Source organism: Lissotriton helveticus, chromosome 6, assembly GCF_964261635.1.
Source record: "Lissotriton helveticus chromosome 6, aLisHel1.1, whole genome shotgun sequence".
NCBI lineage: Eukaryota > Metazoa > Chordata > Amphibia > Caudata > Salamandridae > Lissotriton > Lissotriton helveticus.
The window spans coordinates 1,298,478,744-1,298,501,868 of NC_136067.1; the positions used below are offsets into that span (position 1 = coordinate 1,298,478,744).

At 44.9% G+C, this 23,125-nt stretch overlaps 1 protein-coding gene across 2 annotated transcripts in view; it reads right to left on the reverse strand.

The window, feature by feature from the left end:
* Positions 1-227: 227 nt before the first annotated feature.
* The window catches only part of RGS17 (regulator of G protein signaling 17), a 333,901-nt gene continuing 311,003 nt past the window's right edge, over positions 228-23,125 (reverse strand). For both annotated transcript variants that reach the window (XM_078646976.1, XM_078646975.1), the window contains exon 5: positions 228-1,582. In XM_078646976.1, the coding sequence (XP_078503102.1) occupies positions 1,394-1,582 (189 nt within the window). In that variant the 3' untranslated portion in view covers positions 228-1,393. The remainder of the gene's footprint in view (positions 1,583-23,125) is intronic.

The following is a 23,125-nucleotide window of genomic DNA, read 5'->3' on the forward strand; positions in this document are numbered from 1 at the left end:
CTCATTCTCTAGCCACACTATGCCATGACAATTTAAATATAAGTGGACATTTATAACTGTGCTAAGAGTACAGTAATATTTTCATAAGAAATGGAAATAGTGATTGATTGTAAAATGAAAGCGATCTCATTGTCAGGCATATGTCAAAAATTTCAACCAGTGTAAGGAAGTTTCTTTTTAAAAAATCTTCAACAAACAATAAAATAAAGAAATAGGTCTGCAAAAAATAAGGGTGCTACTCCACATTTTTATTCTTATGGAAATTTAAATGTATTCATGTAAACTGCCTAGTTTTCTGCTCAATCTTTAGTTTGTGAAGTGGTACAGAGTTACTTAGGTCTGAAGCTGAAATATGTCCTTCCTTTTCAAATGGACTCTAAAAGACAATGTTGTAGCCTAAAATACCAAAAAACTAAGACAGATGCTAGTCTTTCAAATCTTTTAAAATGCTACATGTAGGTAACCTACTATTTTATTAAAAAATAATGTATAGAAAAACAAAGTTTCAAGCTGTCTTGTTTCGAAGTACACTACATTAGACAACAGTATTACACCTGGAGACCAGTGTCTAATAAATCCGTGACAGTATATGACGTCTGAAATGTACACAGAGAATCTTTGATCTGAAAATGATTTATAACAATGTCAGCGCATCGACTGTGCCATTCAACTATGGATCCCGTAAAACGGGTTGTGCTTCTTTGACATTGCAAACTCTGTAACAAGAACAGCTACAACAACAATAAAATACCACCGTTTTGGTAGTTACCAACCAGAGGAAATAGCCACTCTGAAAATCCATATTCAGTAAACATTGGCAGGCATGTTTCCCCCAGTACAAAAGCAGTGACGTCAATGCGCCAAATGCAACACAATAAAAAGTGTTATACACTAGTAGCACTTCTAAAACTGGCCATTAAAACCTTATTTTAAGTTGAAAAGTATGACAAACCGCATACAGGTTTGATGAAATTATTTCAAAGTAAGATTGTATTGCACAAACAATTATTCATTGGATTATATATTGCAACAATTACGTGGTAAAATGAAGCCATTTTACCTCATGCATGCACTGTGAGAAAACACTAGGGGACTCCCAGAAATCATCAAATATTACACAAAGGAATAGTCTTCTGTAAGTAAGTGACCAGTGTGCAAAACAAATGTGTAAATTGAGAAATGCGGTATTTATCTATTCATTTTGTTGTCAAACTGAAGCATGAATGACCTGGGAAAAATGGACACAAAGATCATTATAGATATAAATATCTTTTTGCTGTCTTCACAGTTGCCTGAGTAGTGCCAAGCTGGTGTTCTCCAGGAACTCAGCTTCAGGTGTTATGAAACTTTTGTTATTTCAAAAAAAGCTAGATGTGCATCTAAAAACAAAGAACTATGTTTCAGACGTCGAACTCCCAGTGCTCTCAAGGAGAGATTTATAAATCTGAGAGTTCAAAAACCTTGGAAAAGAGTCTCTGTGCATTAAAGTGTATATCTGAAGTTGGGCATCTTCGTACATGTGAGGATTGGGATCCAATAAGTTTCTGTTGATTGCTTCTCGCACTCTGGAGTCAAGGCTGACCTGAAGAACATGAAAGACAATAATAAACATTTAAGACAGTACAATGATTATTCAAAAGTATTCAATCTTTATTGGTATTAGGCATTTTTCATCGTACCATATGTCAAAAATCTAAGTATAAATTCATACATACCATGCCATTGAATTACATCCAAATATGAACATTCATAAGATACAATAGGGGCATATTTACAAGCCTCTATCACCACAGGAACATCACTTTTAGTGACGTTTCTGTGACGATACGTGCTTTGCCTTATTTACAAGGCAGCGTTAAGCCATTTAACATGGCTTAACGCTGCATTGTAAATAAGGCCCCCTTTCATGCTATTCTCAGTGAGAAAGGGTTGGGCAATGGGTGTTACGGTGGTCATTCCACTGCAACACCACATTGATTTTGATGCTGTCCCTTATTTAAAAGGGAGGTGTAAAAAATATGCACCAAAATCAAGTCCAAGGAAAACCCGGTCTTAAACAGGCACAACAAGGAACATTTTTTAATTTCTCCCCATTTTTGTTGTTTCTATGTGCAGCACACATAAAACCAGCAAAAGGCCTTTGATTGTTTAGGTGCAGGAAGGTGTCCCTTCCTGCACATTAACAATCAATTTTAAAAAGGATGTTTTGCAACTTCTATGTGCGCTGCATTAAGCAGCACACATAGAAATTTCAAAACGCCATTTAAAAATTGTTTATGTGCAGGAAGGGATAAATTCCTGCACATAAACAATCTTTCACTCAACGCAGACAGCTTAGCACTATAGTGCAAGGGTGCTTGCATTGGCGCTAGGCTGCTAAATTTAGCGTCAGCGCGGGAAACATCCTTTACAACGCAACTTTTACAACGCACTACCATTACGACGCAACTTTTACAGCGCAAGTCATTAAAACACATTGCGCTGGAGGGCGCGCTTGGACAGGGAATAGTTTAATTACTATTTGAATTTGAATTTTAAAATATTTATAGAGCGCTCTTATACCAGAATCGGTTTCATGGCGCTAGATAGCAGAAGATCAGTGGAAGCGGGGAAGAGGGCTAAGCAGCTGCAGATCTGGAAAACAAAAAAGTCTTAAGATGCTTGCGGAATTCCAGGTAGGAAGATGACGTCCTAAGAGTAAATGGAAGTGAGTTCCAGAAGGATGGAGCCAGCACTGCAAATCTGGCCCCACCGGACTTCTGTTTTCTGAAACGAGGGACTGACAGAAGGGCCAAGTGAGTGGAACGGAGTTCTCTGGAAGGGAGATAGGGGGAAATGGCTTCGCACAAGAAAACGGGGGCGGTCCCTGATCTGGCCTGGTAGGTGATGCATCCAAGCTTGAAAAGGGCCCTCTCCCTCACTGGGAGCCAATGGAGGGACTGCAGCAAGGGGGTCGTGTGATTGAACCTGGAGAGTCCGTAAATCAGGCGAGCCGCCTGATTTTGAATCTGTTGGAGCCGACGGAGCAGGTAAGCCGGCGCACCGTTATAAATAACGTTCCCGTAATCGAGGCTCGAAAGCACCATGGCCATAAGGATGAGTTTGAGTGCAGCGGTTGAGAAGAAGCGGGAGACCCTTCGGATGATCCGAAGGGAGAAAAAACAGGCAGACACAACTGCATTGGTCTGCGTGTGAAGGGTAAGCATGGGATTGATGAAAATGCCCAAGGTTTTGACCTTGGAAACAGAAAGAGGGGGAGGACCAAGGGCAGAGGGCCAGAAGGAAGGGGACCAGGGGCTGCAACCACCCCCCGTCAGGACCAATTCGGTCTTGTCCGGGTTTAATTTGAGGTGGTTGCAGTTCATCCACCCTTGGATAAAAAGCATAGCCTTCTGGAAGTTAGAAGCCGAGGAAGGGGAAGAGGAAAGGTTGAAAACAAGTTGGAGGTCGTCGGCGTAATTGAACACCGAGACCTCCATCTACTATCCAACACCTTCCCTACTATCCACGGAGACTGGAGTTGGAATAGTAAATTAAAATATTCACTATCCAGCGCCCCCTAACGCAAGTCGTTGTAACGACTTGCGTTGTAAAAGTTGCGTCGTAATGGCATGCGTTGTAACGACATACATCCGTCAGCGAAGGGTGAAATGCAAGACTCCACCATATTGTTGTAAATATGGTGCAGCCCTATGTTTCAGACGTGGCGAGCGTGACGTTAAGCCAAGGAGGCTAATGCCACGCTCAGCCACTTCTCTGGTGAATATGCCTCAATAGTTTGCAAAAAATATACGCTACATAAACCCTATTCATAAAAACATGCCTTTAACACATTACCACATCACCTACCCTATCCTTGTCAATGTTTCTTATTATGATCCTTTAGAAATGAAACTGTAGCTGCAAGTAGGTTAAGTGCTAAAGCTATTATTACTTATGGAGTAGGGAATTTCAATAACTCTACAGTAACCTCCATAATGAAGCCAGCGTTCAGCTTAGTAGTTTTGGGCAGGAGGTCAATCTTCTCGAGTTTATACATAAGGGACGGATTAGTACCATGTGAGTCAGTGAGGAGATAATACCATTTCCAGAAGAGCAAGAATTCTGCTTACTGTGCAACAAAACCATTATGAGCGGCTATTAATTTTTTTCAATGTGAACGCCCTGATATGTTTTCATACTAAAACTCTCTTGTAACAGACATAACATCTGTAATCTCTCCTTGAATAGCTATATTTCTTCTATATCAAAGAAACACTACCGGCCCTTTTCCTGAACGTTTTTATTTGTTGCCTAGATGTTCTCAATAGACATTTCAGACTCACTTGTCTTGACAATCATATGTATTTACAATGCAGATCGTGAATTATTGTTCTGTATATAACATTTAAATGTTTGGGGCTGACTTTAATTTACCAAAGACATTTGTCAGCTATTGTGTCATTTATGGGGTCAGATAAGCTCAAGGAAATATAGTATCAATGACTCGATTTGTGTGACCATAGGTTTGGGTCCCAGTTCTATTGACATGGCCTATATAATCAGTATGTATGGAGCCTAGTCTGTCTCGATATGGCATTATCAAAAATTGGATTACCCGTAACCTCAAAAGGACCTGAGTATTGTTGGGTACAGGAAACAATGGTCCAAGACTATTATTTATTATTCATAATACTCTATCATTGACGTCGTATAATTATCAAGGCACATAAGATCATAGGCATACAAAGGAAAGTAGAGAAACCACTTCCCAGAGGTGGACTGATATTTTTAGTTTATTCAGTCACACAAAGCAATATTTCGTTGAAATAATGAAAAGAAAAGAAGTACGTGAGGAGTTGGTGCTCAGGTGAAGGAGTAAAGAAAAAGGAGAGGAAGCTGTACGCAATAGGGTCGAAACGTCGACGCATCTGAATTGGCCTACATCCTACCTCTACTCCTACTCCTGACCCACCTATGAAATTACTCTGTTGACTACGAAACTTCACATTTAATTACATACATACAGAATTGTACATATAGGTGTAGGCCTTTGGAATAAACTGCCCGCTCACCTGCTTTCCATTGTGGAGCACCAGAAATTCCGTAAGGCACTGAAGACCTGGCTTTTCCCAAGCAGGACCCCCTGTGTTGTGTAAGCCTCTTTTCTCTTCTGTCTTCTCTTTTTCAGTTCTCTTATGCTGCAAGCGCCTTGAGACCTCACGGTGAAAAGCTGCGCTATATAAGAACTTCTGACATTGACATTGACATAGGCCGTGAACTCTAAGGGAGACTATTCTCAACCAGTGTGGGTCCCTTTTTGTGTTTTTTGTAAATATTTGAATCTCCTGAATACAGCTTCCTCTCCTTTTTCTTTACCTTCACTTTAGCACCAGCTCCTCACGTATTTCTTTTCTCTCTGATGATAACCGTGAAAAGTATTGTACATTACATCAACTAAATATTGTTTTGTGTGACTGAATAAACTAAAAATATCAGTCCACTTCTTGGAAGTGGTTTCTCTACTTTTCCTTTGTATGCCTATGATCTTATGTGCCTTGATACTTATACAACGTCAATGATAGAGTATTATGAATTATAAATAATAGTCCTGGACCACTGTCTCGATATGGCAGCCTTCCAAGGTGAACATATTCTCACATATGGCAATCCATATAGGACCAATATGATCACATGGAAGAGATATATTGACGATATATGGATCCAGTGGCATGGCAATACCAATACCTGTGCTGACTTTTGCATATGGGTCAACACCCTAACTCTTTCTTGAAATTTAATAGCACTGTATCTGAACATTCAGGAACTACTGATCACCAGAGAAGCAGGCAGCCTGCTCACCATGACTACAAACAACCAACAGACAGGAACAGTCCTGTCCCATATGATAGCCTTGACCTTAAAGCCCTTCGAGTTAACCTTCTCGTGGGCAAATTCTTTGCTACGCACTGATGGTCACAGGCGGGAGGGGCAGACACCATCCCTTCAGTGTTTAATTTGTAAAATATTAAGTGCAGGTGCTCAAATTTTTTAAGGAGGCCACACCCACACACCCTGGCTCCACCCACCCACTCCACTGACTCTACCCACTTCCTCTATTGGCTTCACTCCCCCACACCCAGAACTAGTATTACTGAACGTGCCATAACAAGGGTTAGACCAAAATCTACAGGTTGAAAGGTCATGAAAGGAGCCATGTGCATCGCCTTAAGGATGCACTACAGGACAGTCTATACCCTGTTCTGTGCACCTGTAGCTGAGGGTCAGTCACTAGCCACATGTCATCGAAGCACAGATGGGCCAAGCTGTGGCACAGCAAGATCCTGAGGAAGTGCCTGTCACCCATAGGGGTGTAAGTCTGAAAACACCCAGAGAGGTGGAAGACTGAGCACCACACACCCATGACATCTCACCTCCACATCCCTAGCCCACAGAAGCCTATCAAGGCCCCATTAGCTCCTTTATACACAGGCTGACAGGGTCTGACTTGCAGAACCCCTGCAGGAGCTCCGCAGTGGGAAGAGAGCCATGCGAAGGACAGAGCTCCTGTCTGGAGTCCAGTGCTACAGCGAGCGGACCCGGGTAAACTCTGAAATTAAAGCCCAACTGTTCCTTTCTGATGATGCTTATTCTGGAATGTCACTTATTCACACCTGACTACCCCACCCCTTCTCCCTAGCTGCAACCGGACCTGACCCTCCAAAACAGAAGCATCAATCAATGCAATGCACTTGTAGGAACGCAGGAACGCAGGCCCGCAGTCGCAATATCCGATCGCAACCACTGCACCCTAAATACAGCAGCAGCCTTGGTCCTACCACAGAGAACAAGATGTGATTCATTGTGATATTATATATAATATTTATACAATATGTGATTGTTAGGTGAGCCACACCAATACTTCATAGACAAAAGTTGCAGTTGAGCTCTTTTTGCAATTGCTATTCATATTTAATTTCCTGCATAAAAAGGTCCCCTACGTTGTTTATCGCCAAGCAATGTCCGGTTTTGTTTAGCATTACTCCATATGGACATAAACAAAACATTCCAGTCTCCTCTAACCATTCCAAGCTTCAAATCAGGTAAACTGTGAGAAAAAGTGGTGATGAATGTTCCCAAGTTAAGCAGCTACAAATTACTTCAAACAGAAACAGTGCTAATTCATCCTTTGCCGAACGATGAAGTGGCCAGGCACCCAGAAGATAACGGTGGGTGCGCTAGTGTAAATTACGTGAAAGGGGCACAAAGTGTGTGTGAGAGTGATAGTGTTTTTTTTTATTGGGCCAAAACACAAATAATATAGCGTGCATTGTTTATATTATGCTGTTTTAATTAGTTTCAAGCTCAAAAGAACAATTTTTCAATGTGAACTACCCCTTGTTTTTGGAAAAAGTCAATCTCATTTTAACGCCATCAGTTGCCATGAGCCATGAGCCATGGAGCCAGGAGCTTCTCCAAGCAGCTTGCCTGAAGAGTGTAGTATTAATTTGATGTTGCCTTGTGTTGGCGGGGAAGCAGTGCAGATGGAAATTGCCACATGAATTGTGGCACAGTCCGGGCCTTTGAGATGAATGCACAAATGTTTAATATCTGTGAGTGTTCACACACAAGGCCTGTCTGATAATCATTTAACTGCGTGATTTACATCTAAGGTTACTACAAGAATGGAGATGCTAGAGCCAGGTGTCCTACAGTGGACCAATTTGCACAGGCACCTCAAACTTAGATAACCTGCAGGAACTTCTGTCTATAAGTGTGTCACTGGGGTCTGCCTAAAACTTGTACTGCAGCTGCAGACAAGTGCTGTAACCTGCCCTTTTTCATTTGCAGATTCTGCAAAAAGAAAAACATGCCAGTTTACTTATGCAGAAAAGCACTGGCACTGGCAATTTACTCTGGTAACCCATACATTGGGAGGTCAGGTGTGGCAGAGAAAAGGTGCCGTTGAGTCATGAGGTGCTGAGCTTGAAAAAGCAGAGTTGACAGTTAACTTATACATTTATTTGCTGCAAATAAATGGGTGAAGAGGACACACAATAGTAAATCTGTTCCAGATTAACTAATAGCGACTTGTTGTAGTACTATCTACTACTCTCTTACCTGTGACCTGCAGTCTCCTTGGCACTCGCTCTATTAGAACGCTGGCAAATAATGTGTTTTGGTGGGCCCTCGGCCCAGGCCAAGAGCATCAGCATGCGATGCAAATGACAAGTCAAAAGGAATAATTCATGGCCTGCTTCTGCTGGGTTTTCATTTCAGTGCATGCGAGTTGTTAACAGAAAGCAGCTACGCACGTTTTTATTACTTCGACTATGTTGTATTAGTGTTATTGCCAAGACCAGAACTTTCCAGGACCCAGTCTGCCTTGCCCTCAGCTCACCTATCAGCCTGCCCTCATCTGTAATAATTAACCAATGCGAAAGAAAATACTCCTTGAAAGGCAGGCGTGCACTACTGACATCACTAGCGTGATGCAGTTATCATGCCTAGACCCGGGTGGGCCATCTTGAAGGAAGGAGGATGACACAAGACACAGAACAGGTAGGTACATTTATTTTAATACATTTTGGGCTCATCTCACTGGGGAGAAAAATCCAATAGCCCCGGCCATGTTAAAAAAATGCTGGTGCTTAGCACCTGAAAGCTCCTGCACAAATTAAGCACTGCATCCCTTCCGGCACCCAGTGGATGCCTTTAAGCAAGCACCAAATGGTGCACCTCTCTCTCCAGGCTAGGAGACGAAACGGTAGGTGATTATGCCTTACCAAGCTGAGCATGTAAGTAAAAACCAAAACCAAGCAGCACATTCCAAGCCACCTGGACGCCGCCCGTATCTTTATGATTATTTTTCATTTATCCGCCCAATATGTTTCAATGCCGCAGCATTGACACGGTCATCTGCTATGACCCAAGGGGCACACATTTTATGGTTGATGGGTAAGATGAAATCCTTATCCTTGACAAAAGGGATGATTCCCTATTTGTTGTATGTGTGTGTTTGTCTGTTACACTAGTGTGATTTTCCATTACCCCTGTCACTCATCTGTACACATTGGAATGTGTGTCACAATGCATGATAGGAGCTTTTTATCAATGAATGATATCTGAATACCGGTATTTAATCCTCGACGGCAACCCAGGGCATGTTTAGCAATTGAATATATATACCACCTCTCTTTCAGGCTGGAATATAGGACAACCGCAATTGGTTTACCCCCTACTGGGTACTTTTTCAACTTACAACTCTGTGTGAGTATAATTTGGTAATCATTAGATACAAGTACTCATCTTCCCAACTCCTACTAATGGTAGGGATATTTGTTTGTCATACTTTTGGTCCTTATGGACCACTGAGGCGTGTAACATGTTGCCCTATATGACATACATTATTTGCACCTGTTGCTGAATTGTTTCTCCTCAAAACAATTAACACTTTGTTTTTATCTCTACCCCAGACTAATTACATTTTTTAATACTCCTTAGGTAGTTTTAACTCACCATTCTAACTATTTCACACACCCGCACTCACCATCACAGATATTTTGATTAACATATCTCCTCCAAAGAAGCCCTCTCACTGGGCCATGGGGTATTGCAGCGCTGGACCCACGAGGAGCAAAAGCCAGATGATGAAGCATGACACCCTTACGGGTATGTGAGGGTACTACTTCCTAAATGGGAATATCCCCTCACCTGTATCATTTTTCCACCCTGAAATAAACCTCTTTAGGAACAGTTACCCTATTGTTATTTTCAATAAACATTTAAAATATTCGAAGAAAAGCATCTTTATTGGCAGGTCGTCATAATTACAACTATGTCATCCTTCATTTAAACCAATTCAGCCAACTAGTTTCATTCCACAGTGGGAACATTTTCAACAATGTAGATATACACTGAAATCGAAAGTTTCTTTAATTAATAAAAATAGACATAATTCAAAGCTTTTTATAGGAGCATTTTATTGTTTCTGAGAAAAACAAATAATAAAACTGAAAAACATTGCATCCACAACCCCCCTCCAATTCACATGCCTCCTGAAGAACCCACAACATTACAAAGTGTGTCCTGGTGTATTCATCAGGTCATAAAATTCCCACCACCTCCCCCATATCCTTTGATGATTTTGAGTTCAGATTCTAGATGTGGAAATCAGCTCCTCTTGTTTGGCGCACCAGTCCATCACTGCCCTCCATTCCGCCACAGTGGGCACGTTGGGGGTGTTCCATTTATGTGCACGATCCCGTTTGGAAATATTCATAGCTATCCCTACGAGACCCTGGTCTCCTTGTGTGCTCCCAGATCTTCCAGGAGATGAAGCAAAGCTAGTTTTAGCATCTGATCAACGGTTCTCTTCAATGCCTGTGCAAGTGTGTTGGCTGCTTGACTCCAGTACATAGCGGCACATGGCACTACCAAATCATACGGAAGAAGTCTGCTTCTTGGTCCAAAATAGGGTGCAGATAGGTTAAGTGAGTATATCTGCCTGCCACAGGCGTTTGTATCTGAAGTAAGTTGTTAGTAGCTGGATCAGCCACAGGCAGGAGTAAATCATGATTTCTCTAGGGGCTATACATGCCTGCTGCCATTCTGTATCATCCAGGGAATCTAGACACCATTCCTACAAACATCTAAGATTCACCAGTGTTTGTGGGGCAATACAAACCAACAAATGGTAGTTCTGAGAGATTCCATCCAGCCCCAGAAAATCCAGCATTAGCTTGGCTTCCATTCAGCAAAAGTCTGGAAGTTGGGCGAACTGTGTTTGGTACTCAGGTATTTGTGGAATTGGGTATGTGATAGTTGAAATTGATACTGCAGGTCTTGGAATTACTTAATGTGAGCACATTCCCACATGTCGCCCATGGTGGTGATCCCTATTTTGTCCCTCTTCCTAAAGCCTTCAAGCCGTGCAGTCTTACAGGGCCATCAGGCATTCAAAAGAGGGGTATGTCAGATCAGTTGTTTGTCCCATCCAGAGAATCTGTTTGCCATCCCCCAGGCCAGGAGGACCCTCATTGTGATCTCCAGGGTATGGGTCAGACTGGGGCTGCCATATAAGAGATTTATAACATTGTGAAGGCCCAAACTCACCAGCTTTAAGCTGATATGCTGGATCATTCCAGCCATCTTTCATCCATACATTGAAAACAAGGAGTTGGAAAGCCCATTAATAGAGTTTGATGTCCTTCGCCCCCACCTGTCCCTTGTAGACCAATTGGCAAAGTTTATCTAAGGCTATACATGGATGTCAGCCCCTTTAGAGGAAGAAGTGGATCAAGCCATCAACCCGGTGAATCAGGAGGTGGGGATATGGAATGGGAAATTCTGTAAGACATACAGGAGGCCTGGGAGCACCATCATTTTCATAATATATTCAGATGGAGTTTGGACCAGTTATGTAGGTCTGTTTGGTCTAATGCAAGATGAGAAGGAGGTTACGACTGTGCTTGAGATCAGACATTTCATATATATGAAACACTAGATATATAAAGCTCAGCCACCGAATGGGGATAGTTGTTTGCCAAGAAAATGTGTTGTTATGTCCCTTTAGCGGAATCAGGGGGGTCTTGCCCCAGTCAGCGCAGAGCTGGAAAGCCTTGTAAGACACCTTGATGATTTCTAGCACTTGTGTTCCTGATGCTTTGGGATTGTAGAGAAATCGGAGTATATCATTAGCATGTAGAGCAATCCGTTCATCCTTCACTCCTCCTAAGTGCCAACCCCAAACCTGGGCATCACAGAAGATTATTTTAACCAGCGGCTCAATGCCATATGTGAAAAGGAGAAGGGACAGTGGGCACCCCTATCTGGGACCCCTTCTGATTGGGGTGCACAAGAGCACTCTGTTTATAAGAACTTGCCCCAAGGGCTCCTTGTACAGGAGCTTGAATTATCCTCAATATTTAAGCCCAAATCTCAAACATCAGAGGAAGTGATCTAAGTAGGACCAGTCACCTGTGTTAAAAGCTTTTTCAAAATCAACAAGCAGAAGGGCCAGAGAGTCAGGTGTTTCTTGGGCTAGATCTAGCACACTATTTATGTGCTACATACAATCCCAAGTGCTCAGATTGGGCATAAAGCCACATAGATCAGGGTGTATGACGGTGTCCAGGACTCCTTGCAGTTGGTTTGCCAGGGCTTTTAAAAAGATTTGTGTAGGAGCTAGGGCAATAGGTGCCACATCTATCCATTGGCTGGCCTACTATAGGGAGTAATACAATGGTGGCCAACTCTAAGTCAGGTAGAAAGAAGCCCTTTCCCACTACCTCAGTTTATAGTGCTCAATAATGAGGGTGAGAATGTCTCAGAATTTCCATTAGTACTCAAGAGGGAAGCCGTAGGGGCCAGGGGTCTTTTGCCTGCTGTTAATGGGGCATTTAACTCAGCATTCTGGTATCTCATAAGTTGTGTGAGAGAGATCTCTGTGAGAAGTGGCTTGACCTGCTCCTGGGTGGGTTGTCAGTACCGGGCATATAATTGACAATAATAGTCTGGAAACATGGGGAACATGGTGGCAGCAGGCTGAGCGGCCACTGCGCCTGAAAATTTCCACCCGACCCACCGGCGACCGTTTAACATCCTAATGGAGTGCTGAGGTCCGTGAAGGTATGGCGAAGTAACCTACCTTTTGCTAGAAGCTCCCCAGGTTTGTTGCTTTTTTGTTTTCCCCCGCATGGGAGGCAGAGAGTGGCTTGTGCGGCAGTGAAGCTGAGGAGGCTGTGCGGTCCAAGGGTTCACGGGTCCCAGGCCCCGAGTTCATTTCAGGGCTCCGTCTGTGAAGTTGGGCGGTGGCATTTTTCATCCTCTAGGCGGCACAACGATAGTTGCGGACAGCTGACAAGGGCGAAGCTGAGGGAGTTCCTGCTCGCCTCGGGCTCCAGACCCGACAAGGCTCCTTTCCAGTTTTTGGGGGATTTTTTTGTGCTCTGAGCTGGCGGGTCCGCCTTACACAGATGTGTATTGCGGGAGCAGATAGGATGAAGTTGAGGGCAGCTTCCCTGGCTTCCCGGGCACAGGTACTAGGACTCATAACTCTTTTCCTTCTTTCGGCTCAACGCGCTGGGGGTTGCGGCATGGAGCTGAGGAGGAGTCGCAGAGTTGCGGCCCGTGGTCTCCTCAGGGGGAGTAACAAAGGAGTAGCAGTAGCGGCCAACCTGGAGCGGATGGTGGAAGAGAGGGAGAGGAGCTGTGACGGTGGCCACATACAAAGCTTTGACAAAGGGGAGTTGCGCCCGGAGAAGTCTCACACTCAGGACACTCAGGAACATGAAGGTTTGCAGGTTGACGGGGCCAACGGAGGGTCCACCAACCAGGGGATGCATGCTCCTGTTGAAGGCTTAGCTGGGGTGAACGTTTCTGTCTCTGCTCCTACCGCGTGCCCTACAAACCAACCCAGTGGCTACTAACCTTTGCGGAGCAAGCAGCTTCACTTGCTCTGAAGTCAGCCAATTTTACTATTTTTGTGGATCTGAACCTTCATTTAGAAGACACCCAAAACAGCGTAAGCAATATGTTTCTATCTGACTGTGAAGCCATTAACTTAATACTATGTAACCAAGGCCCAGCCCATCAGGCGGGACACTTGATCCCATCATTTCTAACATCTTGTTTGATTGTAGCGTTCCCGCTCTTCCCCTTGACTGGTCTGACCATTTTGCCATTCATTTCAGTCTGGCCGCAGAGAGTGCTAAGAAAGCGACTTTTTCTGGCACTATGGGTAATTACAGGGCCTGGACCAAGTTGAACATCCAGACATTAAGCTAACATGTACTTCTCTCAATCAGGAAGTTTCCCACTGGTTGACCTCTAACATCAACCGCCATCTGCCATTATGCTCCAGATGACCTATTACACACCTCCCCCCGGCCCCGTGGTTTACGGACGACCTGAAAAAATTGAAGTCCAAATGCAAACATCAGAAGAGAGTCTGGAGAAAAACATACACTCCAAGCTACAAACTGACATATCGTTCAGTTCTCAGGCAGTACCATCGAGCCTGCAGAAAGGCGAAGGCCCTATATATTTCGGAGACCATCAATAGTGCCACTAGCCGTCTGAAAGCCCTTTTTTCAATGGTGAAGAAGCTAGCTGGTTCAAACACTTCCCCTACCCCACCGGCTTTGGGGGAACCCAATGCAATGAAATCGCCGACTTTTTCATATCTAAAGTCAACACAATCTATATTTCTCTCTCTACTGCTTCCACCGGCTTATTTCATGACCCTCCCAGTTTGGGAACTCATGGTTTTTGATCTTCTACGGCACAGGTTACGGAGTGGCCCCAGTTAGATCAGAGTTCGCTTTGGAACTGTATGGCCAGGGTAAATTCAGGTTCTCCCCTGGATCCTATTCCAATCGATATTCTCCGAAAGCTGTCGCCTGATATACTCCTGGTCATTCAAGAGCTCCTCAACTCCTCATTACGGGAATCCATCGTCCCATGTGAATGGAAAAGAGCCATGGTGGTTCCTCTCCTAAAAAAACCTGGCGCAGACCCTAAGACGCTTTCTAACTTCCGCCCCATCTCTCTGCTGCCAATGTTCTCAAAGTTCTTGGAGAGGCACGTTAACACACATCTGACCTCCCACGTGGAGACTACTGGCTTCTTGCATCCATCTCAATCTGGGTTCCGTACCCACTTCTCCACGAAGACTACCCTCTTGGGGGGTCACTGAGAGCCTACGCTCTCGCCTCGATCAGGGCGAAACCTCGGCGCTTATACTTTTAGATTTAAGCGCCGCATTTGACACGGTCTCGCACCCTGTCCTCTTGAACGCTTTGAGGGTGGCTGGGGTGTCCGGTTCCGCGCTGGCCTGGCTGTCCTCTTTCTTGAGCGGACGATCATTTCAGGTTGTTTCTTCTAACTCCTCTTCCTCTGCCCGCTCGTCTGCGCATGGGGTGCCCCAGGGGTCCTTACTGAGCCCTATGCTCTTTAACAACTATGTGAGACCCCTGGCAACCATCGTGGAAGACACTGGTCTTTCCCTTTACTCCTACGCAGACAACACTCAAATCATCTTTTCCCTTTCCTCGGTTGAGTCAAGTGCTCCATCTGCTCTTAAACAGGGACTCAGCCGAGTGGCAGAGTGGATGCAGTCGAACCTCCTGAAACTGAATGGCGACAAGACGGAGGTGGTCATTTTGGGCAAGCATAAACATCTGTGGGGCCCCCAACATTGGCCGCCGGAAATGGGCCCGCTACCCATGCCTGTTGCGCAGGTACGAAACCTTGGTTTTGTTCTGGACGACTCGCTTTCTATGCGGCACCAAGCGGTCAGAGTGGTAGCCACCTGTATTTCCATCTTAGGGTGGCTCCGGAAAATCCTCTGAATGCTCCCGGACTCAACAAGGTGCATTGTGGTCCAGGCCCTGGTCACCTCTCGCCTGGACTACGGCAATGTGCTCTACCTTGGAGCCACCGTGGAAATCCAGAAGAAACTCCAGTTTGTCCAAAATTCAGCTGCACGTCTCCTGTGCAATGTCCCCTGGAGGTCCTCCATCTTCCCCTATTTAAAAGACCTACACTGGCTCCGTATTGAAAGCTGAGTTAAATTTAAGGCCCTCTGCTTCATGTTTAAGATCAAGCAGGGGTCTGCTCCGGCATACCTCCAATCCCTGGTCCAACAATACTCTCCACCTCGTCTTCTTAGATCCTCATCTCTAGGGAAGTTTTTGATTCCACGTTTTAAACTGACGAGAATGGGCGGTCGCTCCTTTTCCTTTCTGGCTCCTAAGCTATGGAATTCTCTCCCTGTCGCGCTGAAATTTGAACCTTCTTGGATAAAATTTCGAAGAGATCTTAAAACCTGACTCTTCCCTCAGTGATAATTGTTGGGACTTTAACACCACCTCTATTGGCACCGGGAGACCCCATGTGGGTAGCTGAGCGCCCTACAAGTTTAATTACAAATACAAATACAAATACAAATACCTCTGCTCTCTTTCCTGCTTCCCCCTTGAGTAACATTAAGCGTTACGTGCAGGGTATGAAGCATAGGGGTGGAGGAGGGATTGAAAGGATTAAGCCCGATAAAAAAAACACTGACAAGCTACAGTTGAGTAATTTAAGGGGGGACTCAGAGACCTGCATTTTCATCCCTGGGGATATCTTGAGTAGCAGTAACTGCAAGGAGCCTGACAGTAGCAGCAACGGCAGCAGCAGTGGCAAGGATGGAGCAGGCTGGATGGTGAAGGCAAAGACCCGAAAAGGCGGGAAGGTTGGTAAAAAGAGCATCTCTACCTTCTTGTCAGGGGAGGCTAAAAAGAAGAACCCCAAACTTTCCAAAGCCAAGGTTAAGGGTCCTTTTTCGGATGCCAAGCCTAGGATCACCCCCTCCCTTAGGTCTTATTTTAAGGTCTTGCCAGCAGTACTGTATCTGGGGGAAGCCGGCAGAACGACAGCAGAGGTCGAATTTCAGACAGCACCAGATTTAAGCGAGCTGGGTACCCCTACCTCAGTTAAAGGAAATTCAGGGATCCATGGGCTTGTGGGAGAGCGTGCTTTGGCATACGTAGTCAGCTCTGGGCCAGTAGTGAGGGACAAAAAGATAGAGGTAGAAAAAGAAGGGGGAGAAGAAGTCACGGTCAGACACCTCATGGAGTTGCCTCCAGAAACCCTCAGGATATATTTAAGGGTCAGAGACCTATCGCTGTGGAAGAATGTTCAGACGGAGGGGCGATGGCCCAAAGTTTAGAGGCTCTTTCCCTGGTTCCAGCCATTGTCCTGGCCTCGGTTCCAGAGGCACACTCAATCTCCTCTTTAGAACTTCTCATGGCCTCACTGGCGGTGGATGTAAAGAGGGGCTTTGAGGTTTCTGCTTCAAATCAAGGGGAGATTGGAAGCTTTTGTGAGTCATTAGATAAAAAAGTAGATCTTCTACATGTCATAACAGAATGTTTAGAATCTGAAGTGGGGGCATTAACTGGACAGCTGAATGTCATGAAGGGAGACTTCACAGCCTTGAAAAATAGGAGGGATCATTAAGAGAAAAGCTGGAAATTGAAGAAAACAACTCCTGCAGGAATAATTTATGGGTTTTGAGTGTCCCAGAGGGCAGTGAGGGGAAGGACCCTTTATGATAAACCTCCTAAAAGAAGCGTTAGATTTAGAGATTTCAGCTGAGGAATTGGATAGGGACATCCAAAGAATTCATCGGGATCCCTTCAGACGTAACCCGAACCATCCTAAGCCAAGGAAAATCCTTATTAATTTTCATACCTACTCAGTGAAAGAGAAGATTTTGAAACTTTCCCTCAAACTTAAATCACTGAGAGGTAAGGATTTTCCTTTTCAGATTCAATCAGACTTGGCTAGAGCCACGCTAGATCGACAATGGGAATTGGGGAGGAAGTTGAAAGAATTAAAAAAATTGGGAGCAGAGGCCCAACTCAAATTTCCTGCTTCCTTGAGGATCATGTTCAAAAACAAGATGTACAATGTAAGATCAGTATAGGAGGCTAAAGACCTACTCGTAAACATTAAGTCAGGCTAAGTACATCTAAGCCATTTGCAATTACAAATCCCAAATTAGCTCCCAAATGTGTCTTTATGTATATATAATATAAACACTTGTTTATTTAGTAAGTTTCTGGGGGAGGATGGGTAGGGTTCTTTTAGATAACTGGGAAAGAGGGAGGAGGGAGATGAGATAAGTGAGTTCAGGATAGTCATTAACCAGGTCTCCCTCTTACCTTCTTCTTTTTCTATTTCCCCCCCTCTTACAATATGGCAGGCCTATATCTAGATTTATACTTAAGGTTTAGCTTATTAAGAGGCACATTATGGATAGATGTGGAAGGCTGGTTATTTTCTTTTTCTTTTTTAGTTGGGGGTTTTCTTCTCTTGCCTTGCACTCCTGGGTGAGTTTTCTATTTTGTTCTTTTTTGGTGGGGGTCCCGGGTGGAAATTTCAGGTTGCAATTATCTGGACTACATTTGTTCGGATGACTGGGGGTTGGGTTCTCCAGGGGTGGGGGGCAGAGGGGCAAGGGTTAGGAGGAGGGAGGGTAAAATGTTCAAATAAATCCTCATTTCCGCCATCTTGGGTATGTCTAGTCTTGGAATTAAGGTAAAGTGTGTAGGTAAGGTACTGAAGGTGCTATTAGTCAACATCTCGCAGCTTGATAAGGTAGAGAAGGGGGAGCAGCCATGACTTCTTTACAGATTCTTTCCTGGAATGACAGTGGCCTGCACACTAGGCCAAGGACCAAGGAGTGATAAGATTCTACAATATTTACGAGACTCTACGGCACAGGTCATTGTCCTCCAGGAAACACACCTATTAGAAGATGAAATGACTTCCCTGTTAAAGCCCCATATTTGTGTGGGCTCCCATGTCAGCACAAACCAAACAGCAAACATTCGAGGGGGTATCAATTATTTTTAAGAAGTCAGCTAGGGCCCATGTCTTTTCCCATATAAAAGATCCAAATGGCAGGTGGGTGGTTGTTAAAACCTTAATTATGGATACCCTTTTAATCTTAAAAGGATACTAAGGCCCTATCCAGGATGACCCTTCCAGTTTAAAGACCATATTTTCACATTTACTGGACTTTCCAGAGCCAATGGTCCTTGCAGGCGACTTTAACATTGTTTTAAACCCTGTATTGGACAAATCTCACTCTAACAGGGCAGTGGCCCTGTCTAAATCTCGAGAGTATCTATTGGGGGCTATGAAATAGTACACTCTATTGGACAGTTGGAGAGATAGATCTGGGCAGCAGCTGGGGGTGTCGTATCGGGATTTTAAATATAGACATCATTCACGTATCGACTTTGTGTTTGTCAGCTACTCACTAAGAAGCTTGGTTAAGAGCGTAGTATATTTGGCACCCTACCTTTCGGATCATTCTGGGGTCCTTTTGACTCTCAAATGCCAAGCACCCAGTCCAATCAGGACCTGGTCTTTCAATCGTGCTATACTCAGGGAAAAGGAAGAAGAACTCTATCTTTTATAAGAAGTGTCCTGGTTTTTAGAAGTGAATGTGGGCACAGCCCTAATCACTTCATTTTAGGATTGTATGAAAGCCTTCTTACGGGGACAAATTACTAATAGGTCCTGTTACAGGAACAGAATATATAAGGAGGAGATCTCAAATATTGAGCACAGGGTAAAGGATGCAGAGGTAGATCTATCTGCTTTAATGCTTCTCGAAATCCTACAGGAGAACCAAGATAAGATTAGGGATTTGAAATCCCAGCTTGAAAGCATTATGAACACCACGCTAATCTGAAGGTGGGAAGCCAGTAAAATCTCACACTTCGAAAATGGGGAAGGAGCAGGCAAGCTCCTGGCTTGGAAGAGTAAATCTGACCAAACAATGAGCTATATCAGAGAGATCATGGATGAAAGAGGCACTTCTGCAACAGATGAGGAAATCCGAGATGCTTTTTGCACCTTCTTCCAGAATATCTATCACGAGGATGGCAAAGGAGACAGCCAGAGTGCCCAGAGGTGGCTTGAGGGCATGTCGCTTCCCTCTCTTAGTCCGGAGCAACAAAGATATCTGGGCAGGGATTGCTCCTGTCTGGAAGTAAGGGAGGCAATTGTTAATACTAAGAGGGGTAAGGCCGCAGGGCCAGACGGCATACCTTCCGAGATATATAAGGTAGTAGGGGACCAGGTCATTCCTATCATGACCAAACTCTTCAATCAGATCTTGCAAGAAGGCCTGATCCCGCCAGACTCATGGATTGAGGCTACCATAGTATTGATACTGAAGCCAGGGAAGCGACATCTAATTGTGGGTCTTATAGATCCATATCTTTATTAAATGCAGATTATAAAAATGTTTACATCTATAATGGCAGCACTACTGGGAACAGTGGTGGGGGATGTCCTGCATCTAGATCAGAAGGGCTTTGTGAAGAACCGCCAGTTATCACATCTAACTTACGACCATATCGGGGCAATAGACTTGGCATCTACATACGCCTTACCACTGGCAGCAATGACTCTAGACGTCACCAAGGCCTTCGACAGGGTAAATTGGTTATGCCTGTCGGTGGCCTTGCAAAAAAATTCAATCTTGGCGAAAAGTTCTGTCGCACCATACAATCTATTTACAGGAGCCCCTCGGCTAGGTTGTTGGTAAACGGTGGTCTTACGGCACCCTTTGATATATCTAGGGGCACTAGACAGGGCTGCCCACTCGCCCCTCTCCTTTTTGATTTATACATCGAACCATTTGCTCAACGGTTAAGGGAGGATATTAGCATTAAGCCTTTTAGATATGGAGAGTGGGAGAGGAAGATAGCCTTGTATGCTGATGATGTTTTAATCTTTACAGCCAATCTCGACAGGGCCTTCCCAGCTGTTATCAGTCAAGCCCTGGATTTCGGTTCAGTCTCGGGGTACGAAATCAATGCGGCTAAAACTGAGGTAATGGTCTGGAACCAGGTGGCTAGCCAGCATCAGTATCAAATAAGCCCCACTATGAGATATTTAGGGGTCAAGATAGTTCAAGACACAGCCAAGATTGTGGAAACTAACTTGACGGCAGTGGCGAGAGAGTGTGTGAAGCTGATGAAGTCCTGGTCTTCGTTGCCTCTCTCGATCATGGGTAGGGCAAACTTGGCTAAAATGTCAATATTTCCTAAAATCTCTTTTCTTTTCAACTGCATCCCATTGTACTTTGATAAAGCACAAATTAACAAAATCCAGAGGAAGATCAATTATTTTGTGTGGGGGTACAAATATGCGAGACTAGCCTGGAAAAAGCTGAGACGCCGAAGGGAGAAGGGTGGCCTGGCTCTGCCTGATATTTAACTCTATGCCTGGGCCTTCCAACTCTCTCATGCTCGTATGCTCTTAAAAATGCCGGTTAATAATGGGATAGGAGGGATGTTTTTAGCAATGCTTCAGGGTGCACATCTACAGGTGGAGGGCTTTTTGTTTAAGTTTGGGGATGTTCAGTTCTTCAAGAAAGTTAGGCTTAAGGTGTTACAGGTTCAGAAAAGGGGGTGGTGATGAACAGAGTGCCTGAATTAAGCAGACCACTCTTACCCAGTCCAAAGATCAGGGCTTGATCCATCACCGTTTGTTAGCTCACTGCACCATCCCAGCTCAGAACTTGGCTATATGCAAATTAGTCTGTTCCTGTCCCAGTGCATGATGGGAACAAGGCAAACCAAACTACCAAGCCAATTCTTGTACTGGGAAGGAAACAAGCTTCCGGGGACCGGTTTCTGCCATTTCAGGCGTCGTCGGCCGGGCTTGCTTGAATCCTGATGGTGCAATGAGCAAGGGACTCACATCTGAGTATACCCTTCCACGCTTATGGTGGACAAAATGATTTAGAAAAGGGGGTGGTGATGAACAGAGTGCCTGAATTGAGCAGACCACTCTTACCCAGTCCAAAGATCAGGGCTTGATCCATCACCGTTTTTTAGCTCACAGCACCATCCCAGCTCAGAACTTGGCTATATGCAAATTAGTCTGTTCCTGTCCCAGTGCATGATGGGAACAGGGCAAACCAAACTACCAAGCCAATTCTTGTACTGGGAAGGAAACAAGCTTCCGGGGACCGGTTTCTGCCATTTCAGGCGTCGTCGGCCCGGCTTGCTTGAATCCTGATGGTGCAATGAGCAAGGGACTCACATCTGAGTATACCCTTCCACGCTTATGGTGGACAAAATGATTCAGAAAAGGGGGTGGTGATGAACAGAGTGCCTGAATTAAGCAGACCACTCTTACCCAGTCCAAAGTTCAGGGCTTGATCCATCACCGTTTTTTAGCTCACTGCACCATCCCAGCTCAGAACTTGGCTATATGCAAATTAGTCTGTTCCTGTCCCAGTGCATGATGGGAACAGGGCAAACCAAACTACCAAGCCAATTCTTGTACTGGGAAGGAAACAAGCTTCCGGGGACCAGTTTCTGCCATTTCAGGCGTCGTCGGCCCGGCTTGCTTGAATCCTGATGGTGCAATGAGCAAGGAACTCACATCTGAGTATACCCTTCCACGCTTATGGTGGACAAAATGATTCAGAAAAGGGGGTGGTGATGAACAGAGTGCCTGACTTAAGCAGACCACTCTTACCCAGTCCAAAGATCAGGGCTTGATCCATCACCGTTTTTTAGCTCACTGCACCATCCCAGCTCAGAACTTGGCTATATGCAAATTAGTCTGTTCCTGTCCCAGTGCATGATGGGAACAGGGCAAACCAAACTACCAAGCCAATTCTTGTACTGGGAAGGAAACAAGCTTCCGGGGACCGGTTTCTGCCATTTCAGGCGTCGTCGGCCCGGCTTGCTTGAATCCTGATGGTGCAATGAGCAAGGGACTCACATCTGAGATCGGTGATGGATCAAGCCATGATCTTTGGACTGGGTAAGAGTGGTCTGCTTAATTCAGACACTCTGTTCATCACCACCCTCTTTTCTGAATCATTTTGTCCAGCATAAGCGTGGAAGGGTATACTCAGACATGAGTCCCTTGCTCACTGCTCCATCAGGATTCAAGCAAGCCGGGCCGACGACGCCTGGAATGGCAGAAACCGGTCCCCGGAAGCTTGTCTCCTTTCTGGTGAAGAATTGGCTTGGTAGTTTGGTCTGCCCTGTTCCCATGATGCACTGGGCCAGGGACAGACTAATTTGCATATAGCCAGGTTCTGAGCTGGGATGGGGCAGTGAGCTAAATAACGGTGATGGATCAAGCCCTGATCTTTGGACTGGGTAAGAGTGGTCTGCTTAATTCAGACACTCTGTTCATCACCACCCCCTTTTCTGAATCATTAAGGTGTTACAGGGCCTGGCAAAAACATGGGTAGACATGAGGAGGTCGGCATCTTTGGGTTATTTCTCCAGCATGGCCCCGGTGTGGGATTCACCCGGGGGTCCAGAATGCTTGAGGGACAGTTTGGCAGCCCCGCTAAGGGAATCAGGCCTGGCAGTCTGGGGGGATTTGATCAATCATAGATGGAACGCTGCTAACTTGGGAACAACTTAGTGAAAGGGTCGGGTCAGGTCTCTCTAGGTTCAAATACCTCCAGCTGGCTAGCTGGGTTCAGGCTTAGCTTCAAACTACCAAGGGTGGCCTATTAGGGGAAGGCACCGACTTAGAGTTTAATCTTGTGACCAGACCACGAGGGAAGAAAAAAGTTTCCTTTTGGTACCAGGCAGTG